The sequence below is a fragment of the Austrofundulus limnaeus genome, unplaced genomic scaffold, assembly GCF_001266775.1.
Source record: "Austrofundulus limnaeus strain Quisiro unplaced genomic scaffold, Austrofundulus_limnaeus-1.0 Scaffold252, whole genome shotgun sequence".
Taxonomy (NCBI): Eukaryota; Metazoa; Chordata; class Actinopteri; order Cyprinodontiformes; family Rivulidae; genus Austrofundulus; species Austrofundulus limnaeus.
In genome coordinates this window covers 540302-550420 of record NW_013952654.1, presented here as the reverse complement: position 1 = coordinate 550420, position 10119 = coordinate 540302, and the positions used below count along the sequence as shown (strand labels likewise).

Genomic DNA, 10119 nt, shown 5'->3' with positions numbered 1-10119 from the left:
TCCATCCATCATCCATTTCCCATCCACAGATCCATCCATCCATCGGTCGGTCCACCCATCCATCCATCCATCCATCCGTCCATCCATCCATCCATCCATTCCCCATCCATCTATCCATCCATCATCCATTTCCCATCCACAGATCCATCCATCCATCGGTCGGTCCACCCATCCATCCATCCATCCATCCATCGGTTGGTCCACCCATCCATCCATCCATCCATCCATTGGTCGGTCCACCCATCCATCCATCGGTCGGTCCACCCATCCATCCTTCCATCCATCCATCCATCGGAGGACTCCAAGACATTACCATGCCAGATGAGAGATATAGTCTCTCTAGTGTATCATGGGTCTTCCCTGGGCTCTCCTCTCAGTCAGACATGCCTCAAGCACCTCCCTAAGGAGACATCCAGGAGGCATCCTTACCAGATGAACCACCTCAACTGACTCCTCTGGATGTGGAGGAGCAGCGGCTCTACTTTGAGTCCCTCCCGGAGAACTGAACTTCAACCTGTCTCTGAGGAAATGTCCAACTACTCTGTGGCAAAAACTCACTTTGACTGCTTGTATCCGCGATCTCGTTCTTTTGGTCACTACCCAAAATTGGTGGCCATAGTCACCGACAGTCTGTCAATCTCACACTCCATTCTTTTCTCACTCGTGAACAGAAGCCAATATACTTAAACTCCTCCACTTGAGACAAAACCCCACCCCAGAGAGAGCAATCCATCCTTTTCTGAATGAGGACTCAGTTTTGGAGGTGCTGATCCTCATCCCAGCTGTGAACTGCTCCAGTGAGAGCTGAAGATCACAGCCAACAGGACCACATCATCTGCAAACAGGAGTGATGGAATCCTGTGGCCACCGAACCGGACTCCCTCTACTCCCTGGYTGCACACAGGCAAATCTGGTGGAGTCCAACTCCCACCCTGAAGGGGTCCGACTTACTGAACCAAACTCTGCTTGGTTAAGGACTGAATGACCCATAACAATGGACCCCATAACTATAACTATATTACTTTTTTGGTGGATTTCCAAAGAGTTTTGCCTTCCTCCTCATYCAAAATTTCAAAGACGTAGAAACATTATGTCACAGAAAGTGTGTCCTAGTATGTTGACATGTTGTGTTTACACACATGGACACTTTAAAGCAACATACATTGTAGGAGTCAAATTTGTTCATGTTTAAATTCATAAATAAGTTTGATTTGTGTGTTTTTGTGTAAGGTTTACTTTATTTATTTTGATAAAAAGGTAACAAATAGACAATTTCACTGATTAAGATACGCTAAAAACTCATTTGATATTATTTGATGGTGTATGTTGATAAAATGTTATGTAAAGAAGTTTTATTTTGGTAAATTTATGCTTAAACTGTAAAGTGGGTTGCTGTTACTTTACGAGAGGCGTGACTCCGGTGAGGAGGAAGAGACGTGGCTCTGGTGAGGAGGCAGAGGCGTGTCTCCGGTGAGGAGGCAGAGATGTGGCTCCGGTGAGGAGGGAGAGGCGTGGCTCCGGTGAGGAGGGAGAGGCGTGGCTCCGGTGAGGAGGGAGAGGCGTGGCTCCGGTGAGGAGGACAAGGCGTGTCTCCGGTGAAGAGGGAGAGGCGTGTCTCTGGTGAGGAGGCAGAGGCGTGGCTCAGGTGAGGAGGGAGAGGCGTGGCTCCAGTGAGGAGGGAGAGGCGTGGCTCCGGCAAGGAGGGAGAGGCGTGGCTCCGGCGAGGAGAGAGAGGCGTTGGAAGCCAGCAGAGCTTCAGTTGAGGCTTGTGAAGCACCGAGCCATACAGTTTTCTTATCGTAGCAATGTTTATTTCAGAAAACAACTTGTTTTGAATACTCCTGTAAGAATGCAATAGCTGTGGAATAAATTTGTTTCTTTCACCGGAGTGAAGTGGAAGTTTGCTTCTGAGATTAACATGCACGAGTAAACCAAGGTGGAGCCTCAACTGTTACATACATGTTGGAGGAAAATGTAATTAAAGTGTCCTTTGGCAGGTTTCAATAAGAAAGTGAATCAATGCGATGCTAACCGTACCCCCCCCCCCCCCCACTAGTCAGCAGACGAGTTGAAGGACAGCTTTAGTGGCAGCGAGCCAGCAGCTCCAGCCCCAAAGCATCTGAAGATGAAAAGAAATGCACAAAAGAAATATGCAAAGCACTCAGCAAATCCTCCCAAATGATTCAGCCACACAGCGTCCAGCCRCTGAGCGTCTGGGGAGAAAAAAAAATAAAAACCTCACAGGAGAATTTCTCAAACCGTCCACGCTCTTTGATGTGCATTTTCCTGGCTGATTTGGGGGRAAAAAAAGCAAACATGAATATTTATCACATCAGCTCATGAAACAAGTCATTTCAAATTTAATAGYAAAAGGTTACATTTGCACAATTTATGCTCACACGGGAGTTTACCCCCGGATCGCGGGAGGTCTTCGGAGTCACTGCTGAATGAGACGAATGTTAAAGCTTTTATTTGTTTGTTCAAACTAATCTGTCGTGGTTAATTGGACTACACGAGGTCAGGGTTTTAAATTGGGGTTCTACATAAAGCTCAGGCAGAAAGAAACTGCACAGTCTGCATAATAATTTCACTTCCAGTCCGAAACAACTGAGAGAATCCAAGGACAGAGATACAGAGGCGTGTGGTAAACTGTTGAACGAAAATACATCGATATGAGAATTTGGTTGATAATTATCACGATTTTATCAGAGAAGGACGCCGGAGGACTTGTGAATGAGCTGAGATGTCATGAGTGATACTCTTGTCTGTTCTGACTCAGACGGTTCTTTCAGTTATTTGAATAYGACAGAAGTAAAGCAGGGCTCTGATGAAGGTGGTAAGCGTTAACCTCATTTGAATGGAAATCTGTCCTACAACCTTAAACAAGAACTAGAAAAAAATTTATTTAATGGTGTGACTGCTTAATGTTAGCTGAAAGCAGCGGAAGAAGCTAAATAAGGTTATTAGAAAAACTGTTAACGCAAGTTAAATTTGAATTTCTGCTGAAAGTAGAACAAAAAAACTCAGTAAAAATACAGAAAAGAGATAGAAAATTTAAAAAGGGTCAAAAATTTTGAGGAGAAAAATAGATAGATAAACTAAGCTAAAAGAAGCGAAAAGTAGACAAAAGAAGTTACAAATGAGCAAAAAACAAGAAAAGTACCAGCAATTTGTTTTGAATCAGCAAAAAAGGCTGAAAAAGAAGCTGACATCAGCACAAAGAAACCAAGAGCGCATGTTTGCTGAATTAAGCAGTAAAAAGCTAAAATTATCATGAAAAGCCAAATTTAGCTGGAAAAAGCTCAGATTAGCTAAAATGTAGCTAAAACCACAAAAAATACAGCTAAAGCACCTAAATTGAAAAAAAAATAAAAACAAACAGCTGAAACATGCAGAAAATTTTTAATTAGTAGAAGAATAGCAGAAGTTAAAAAGTACTGAGCCCACGAGGGGACATGGGAGATTTTTTTTCTTTTTACGTTCCCATGCAAAAGTATTGCGTTACCTCGCAATACCTTTTGCGTTCCCTTGCAAAAGTCGTTAGACACTCTTGTGCCTTCCAGTTTATTAATAAAGTCACATGTTTACCATTAGCGAGTTAGCCTACTGCTTTAATTCAGCTTCAGAATGAATATATCACACAGCCACGCATGGAAGTTTGTCATATGCCAATATTTTAACGCAGTGCAGCCACGCAACATCAATGTCAATTTCACGAACTTGTGGCGACACATCCTGTTTTGGTAACCGGATATTTCAAAATAAAAGTCTGATTTAATTCAGTTCATATACAAAACAAACTTTTGTGTGGGAAAACAAAACAATATTGCGAGGAAACGCAAAAAGTATTGCGAGGTAACGTAATAGTATTGCATGGGAACGCAAAAGAAAAAAAATCCCCCCGTGCCCCCTCGCAGGCTCCCTAAAAAGTAAAAAAAAAATGGGGGGAAAAATAAAATACAACGAAACAAAAGCCAAAGGAAGCTGAAATGAGCACAAATGAGTTAAAAAAGCAGAACCAGAACAAATAAATAAGACAGAAAAGTAAAGATTTATAAACATTTTGAAGGTTTAACGGATGTTGACGATGGCTCCATTAAATTTTATTGAGAAAAAAATGGCAAAAAAATGCTAAATATCTCAAAACGTATAAATTGCTTAATCACCAAAAGTCATARTCTGAATGCCCTGATGGAGCTGAATGTTTTGATATATAAATTGTCGAAAAAGCACAAAAATAGACCATTTTGTAGTTAGAAATTATTACAAATGCGCACATGCTAAACACGCCAACCTCACGCGTTCATCTGGGAAAAGCTGAGTCTGCTATGGAAATGCCGTTGAAAACTGCTTGAATTAAACAGGTAAATATACTCTGTTATACTGCCCCAATATATTTACTCTAAACTGATTTGTGTTTAACTTTTCTGTAGGATTGTAGATGAAAAGTTCCATAAATATCCAGGCTTTATATGTGCTTTTTGAGCTCGTTAAATTAGCACAATAACGGCATTTTCATACCAACCTCAGCGTTTACCTGATTGACCTGTGACCTAGAAGAGCTAGGCTTCACCGCGTATTTGTGATAAATTTCTAACTATGACATCGGTCGATTGCGGAACAAGTTACAAATTACACTAAAAATGTACGGAATTTAAAAATGACATCAATAGTGTGAATGATTGATAAGTAGGGATGTAAAAATTAATCGAGAATCAATTAATAATCGATTATAACTACTTCAAATGTGAATAGAATAATAAAAATTAATGAATCAATTTCATTGATATCTAATAACTGTAAATTATGTCAATTTAGTTTGATAACTTTTGGTCACAAAAGGAATTGTGATGACATTTTGATTTATTTACACGTTTTATTCTGTTACTAAAACAACGGTTACAGTTTGATACAGGGACAAATTCTAATTTTAAAGAAAAGAAATATTTGGTTATAAAATGGCTACACTTCATTATGTTAAATAAAAAACTTATAAAATGGAAAATATTCTAATAGAATAGGGGCTTAAGTGAATCGTTACGTCCCTATTGATAAGCATTAGTGGTACAAAATGACCAATATTTAAAGGTATTAACACGGTTAGATTGTTGGTCATACATGCTTTAAACATAACTGGTAGAAAGAATTGAAAGTTTGATACAGAAAGATAAAAATAATGAGAAATATTTCTCCAACAATCCCTTCATCCATCCTGATTAAAGCTGTTAAAAACTTAAACAAGAGTCAAAGAGTGAATCTTTGTTTTAATGACTTTTCATTTCAGACCCAGCTCGTCAGTTAAAATCCTATTTCTAAAAATTAAAACTTTGGAGAATTCGGAGGCTGAAGCAGCTGTTTGGACAATTAATGTGTAAGCGAGCCGAACAGAGAAGAGAAGATGTCATCAGAACGTGTCAGCATCAGTTCAGCAGATGGCAGCGACTGATGGATGAGGCGTACCGATCTCTGCTCGCCCTGTCCCTCTGCTGCCCCCCCCCTCCTCCTCATCCTCCTCCTCCTGTGGGGAAACTTTGTGACTGTAATTTTAAAAAATCCAAAACTGAGATGTGCCAGACAAGCTAGGGCACCTCCAACCAAACAGGATCTCTCAGAGCTCCGGCGCTCGGAGATGCTTAGACAAACAGCCAGGGGTAAATCCATCTTTTTGACAGAATCATTTCCAAAAAAGCTCAAAACTCCCAACAGGGCTCCTGGATGCTCTTCAGAGCTGCACGGGCCGGGAGGATATGTGTCAAAGTGTGCGCATGAAGAGCAAAAAGAAACAAGAAACATTCGATGTGGAAGACGTGGCACGGCTTGACCAAACTTMAACTTTATCCCTGGTTTTTTTTAAAGCTCATGGGACAGTTTGTTTTGATCAAAACTTGACTGTACCTTGATTTTTCCTTCATCGCTTTTATTTATTTTTTACATTTTGAATGTGAGCTAGAGGCCTGAATCTGTACAGAAGATGTGTTTTAAGCTTTGGGGAGAACAGCTTCTCTGTTGTTCAGCCTTTCTGTGTATAAATAATTCCAACAAAGACATCTAAAGCTGAAAAAAAAAAACTCAAAGAAAAAAAGAACACTAACCCTTTTTACAAAAGATTTCAGCTAGCTTCACATCTTTTCTTCCAACTTTTATATCTCAGACAACTCCAAAATTAATCACTTTTCTGCTTCATGAGATATTTTGCTAACATACAAGCAGAGTACAATAGTTGAAGACAAAGTTTTGAAACAACAGTATGAGTCGTCTCAGATACTGTCGCACCAAAGTTTAGCTTAATTCCTATAAAACTGACTGAGCTKAGCTGGTTTAATGGTTGCTTACATGTGGAACATTTTATGCTAATGCTGCTAACAATGCTAATGCTTTCCTACGAGACATCAAAAGCATTGGCAACGTTGGACATCATCATCCTGGGACAAAAGCAACCACTATGATGCATCTGCTGCCAACACTGCATCTGCTGCAAACACAGCATCCACTGCTAATGTTGCTAATGCTTTCTTATAAGACATCGAACACGTTGGCAGTGTTAGCATCATCATCCTGTGACAAAAGCAACCACTAACCCTGCATCTGCTGCTAATGCTGCTAAGGTTGCTGAGGCTGCTAATGCTTTCCTACAAGATATCAWATGCGTTAGCAGAGATAGACGTAATCATCCTGTAAGAAAAGCAACAACTAACGCTGGTTCTGCTGCTAATGTTGCTAACGCTGCTAACGTTACTAATGCTGCTAACAATGCTAATACTTTCCTACAAGACACTAAACTTGTAGTTGCAGCGTTGGTAGTGTTAGATGTCATCGTCCTGTGACAAAAGCAACCAATAATGCCGCATCTGCAGCAAATGCTGCTAACGCTGCTAATGTTGCTAATGCTGCTAACAATGCTAATACTTTCCTACAAGACATTAAACTTGTAGTTTCAGCGTTGGTAGTGTTAGATGTCATCGTCCTGTGACAAAAGCAACCAATAATCCTGCATCTGCTGCTAATGCTGCTAAGGTTGCTGAGGCTGCTAATACTTTCCTACAAGATATCAAATGTGTTAGCAGAGATAGACGTAATCATCCTGTAAGAAAAGCAACGCTGGTTCCGCTGCTAATGTTGCTACCGCTGCTAATGCTGCTAATGTTGCAAATGCTGCTAACAATGCTAATACTTTCCTACAAGACATTAAACTTGTAGTTGCAGCGTTGGTAGTGTTAGATGTCATCGTCCTGTGACAAAAGCAACCAATAATGCCGCATCTGCAGCAAATGCTGCTAACACTGCTAATATTGCTAATGCTGCTAACAATGCTAATACTTTCCTACATAACATCAAAGTTGCAGTTGCAACGTTAGCAGCGTTAGATGTTATCATCCTTTTATGGCAGCCATTTTGAACCAGCAGTGTAAAATAAAATAAAAAACACCATAATTAAGTTTTCATCTCCTCAAAAAGTTCCCAGAAAAAAAGGCAGTAACTCCTAACAACAACAAATAAAAATAAAAACTCCGCACCCAAAGCCCTTCCACTTCCACAGAGGAGCAGGAAAAGGTGGGGTTTGGTCCRGTTCTTTGATCCAAGCCATTCGCAGGAAACTAAGTTAATCAGAATCAGCCTCAGCTACCATTTCTGTCTGTCGTGAGACCTAAATTAAACATCACTCTGATTCGGCTGAAATCCCAGGGTGACAGTCAAAAAGAAATCTGCAGCTGCTGTTGGCAGAACAGTCTGCTTCGCTGGAGGGGAAACCGCTCTCAAGTCTCAGGTTCAAATAACCAGAAAACACGGTAACCGTGGCCAAAACCCGATAAATAAATGAACAGCAAAGGTGTGAACAGAAAGCTTTGGTGAAAGAAAATTAAGTTTTTATACCAAGAAGAAAAAAAAATTGCACTTTAAGATTTTTTTTTTGTGTTTCTTCATTTCTTTGTGTGCATGACTGAAATAAATTTGTATTAGTCACTGCTAAAAAGCAAATAACATTTTTTCACGTCTGTGCAGAAGTCAGTCAATTATACAGATCTTGATCTAAAACTTGAGGTATTAAATCCCTTTCAGAATATCTGCTGCAGTTAATCCACTTTAGTCAACATGAAAAACTTGGTCAGTTTTACAGATKTTGACCTAAAATTTGATGTTGCTTTAGTTGAGTGATTTGAAACATGTTTTCTAAGTCTGACAGCATAAGATTGATGATGCTTATTTCAAAACTGCCCCAACAGTCATTTTTTAATGCAGTACCTTAGAGTGGGACGCCAAGTGTAAAATAAAACAGAGGAAAGATTTTCACCAGGATTTGATATTTTGCCCACTGTTCTTACATTTTACTATTTTTTACTAAATGTTAAATATAAATGTTAAATAATAAATGTAAAAATTAAATCCAAATATAAATATGTAAATCTCATGTAAGAAAAAAAAATCCTAAACGTTAAATGCTAAAGTTTACATTTAAGGTTTTCGGAATGGAACGCAGCTGTTGGTGCTCAGCTCTTGTATTGATGTCATCATCCTGAGACAATAGCAATGGCTGCTAATCCTGCTAATTCTGCTAACGCTGCAACCGCTGCTAATGCTGTAACCACTGCTAATGTTGCTAATGCTGCCACTGCTGCTAATTATGCTAACACTGCTAATGCTGCTAAGGCTAACCACCAATGCAAATTATGATAGTGCTGCTTGTTGTAAGAGCTGCATTCGCTGCTAATGTTGCTAACACTGCCACTGCTGCTAATGCTTTCCTACAGCGTTGGAATCGTCAGACGTCATCATCCTGCAACAAAAGCAACCATTAACGCTGCATCCGCTGCTAACGCTGCATCCACTGCTAATGCTGCATCCGCTGCTAATGCTGCATCCGCTGCTAATGCTGCATCCGCTGCTAACGCTGCATCCGCTGCTAATGCTGCTAACACTGCTAATGCTGCTAACGTTGCTAACGCTGTTAACACTGCATCCGCTGCTAATGCTCTAACCACTGCTAATGTTGCTAATGCTGTAACCACTGCTAACGCTGCTAATGCTGCCACTGCTGCTAATTATGATAACACTGCTAATGCTGCTAACGCTAACAACCAATGCTAATTATGATAGTGCTGCTTGTTGTAAGAGCTGCATCCGTTGCTAATGTTGCTAACACTGCCACTGCTGCTAATGCTTTCCTACAAGACATCAAACTTGCAGTTACAGCRTTGGAATCGTCAGACGTCATCATCCTGCAACAAAAGCAACCATTAACGCTGCATCCGYGGCTAACGCTGCRTCCGYGGCTAACGCTGCRTCCGCKGCTAAYGCTGCWWMCGCTGCTAAYGCTGCTAAYGCTGYWWMCGYTGCWWMYGYTGCWWMTGCTGCWWMTGCTGCTAAYGCTTTCCTACAAGACTTCAAACTTGCAGTTGCAGCGTTGGACCTCATCATCCTGCAACAAAAGCAACAGCTAATGCTAGTAATGATGCTAATGTTGCTGAAGATGGCATTTAAAATGTTAATGAAACATGTGACCATTGAAAACAATATGTATAGTGGTCCAGCAGTTTGAAGTGTAGCTCAGACATGGGCCACATGGATGTCTTTAGGGCAGCGTTTTGGTTGTATCAGCATATAAGTAACTACTGTTTATCAGTTAGAATTTATAGATATGATAAAACCACAAAGTTCAGGCCTCAGGCCACCTCACCTGTAGATGGGGTCTTGCATCACCATCATCTTACTTTCATCCCATGTCCACTCTTTCTTCTGTGAAAAAGAAAAAAATGTGTCATTTAGACTGAAAGTGAAATTTGTTAAGAACACAAAGAAAACCCTTTAATTGCACAAAGCCTAAATATAAAACCTGTGATGAAAATGATAATCCCCCCTTCTTTTTATTTACCCATTTGATTAAATCAATCTTTCAGTTTAAGGTCACAATGAAAATGTCAAGCCACGGGCACGCAGGAATTATTCCTATTGATTTGTGTCTCCACAGCAGCTCTTTGTTGACTGGAGTCATTCAGTCGCTCTCATCTCCAGTCCATCAACGCCGCCGTCGTCCTCAGGGATGGAGAGACGGCCGACTGTAACGTTTGACATTTCTCACTTCAAGGACGCAAAGAAAACGGAGAAACCCTCCAGCAATAAAAA

General features: G+C 40.4%; 1 protein-coding gene across 1 annotated transcript in view; it reads right to left on the bottom strand.

The window, feature by feature from the left end:
- The window catches only part of LOC106526006 (carboxyl-terminal PDZ ligand of neuronal nitric oxide synthase protein), a gene marked incomplete in the record, with an annotated part of 267121 nt that overhangs the window by 135149 nt on the left and 121853 nt on the right, over positions 1–10119 (bottom strand). The window contains 1 exon segment of the mRNA XM_014020429.1: positions 9674–9732. Coding sequence (XP_013875883.1) covers positions 9674–9732 — 59 coding nt within the window.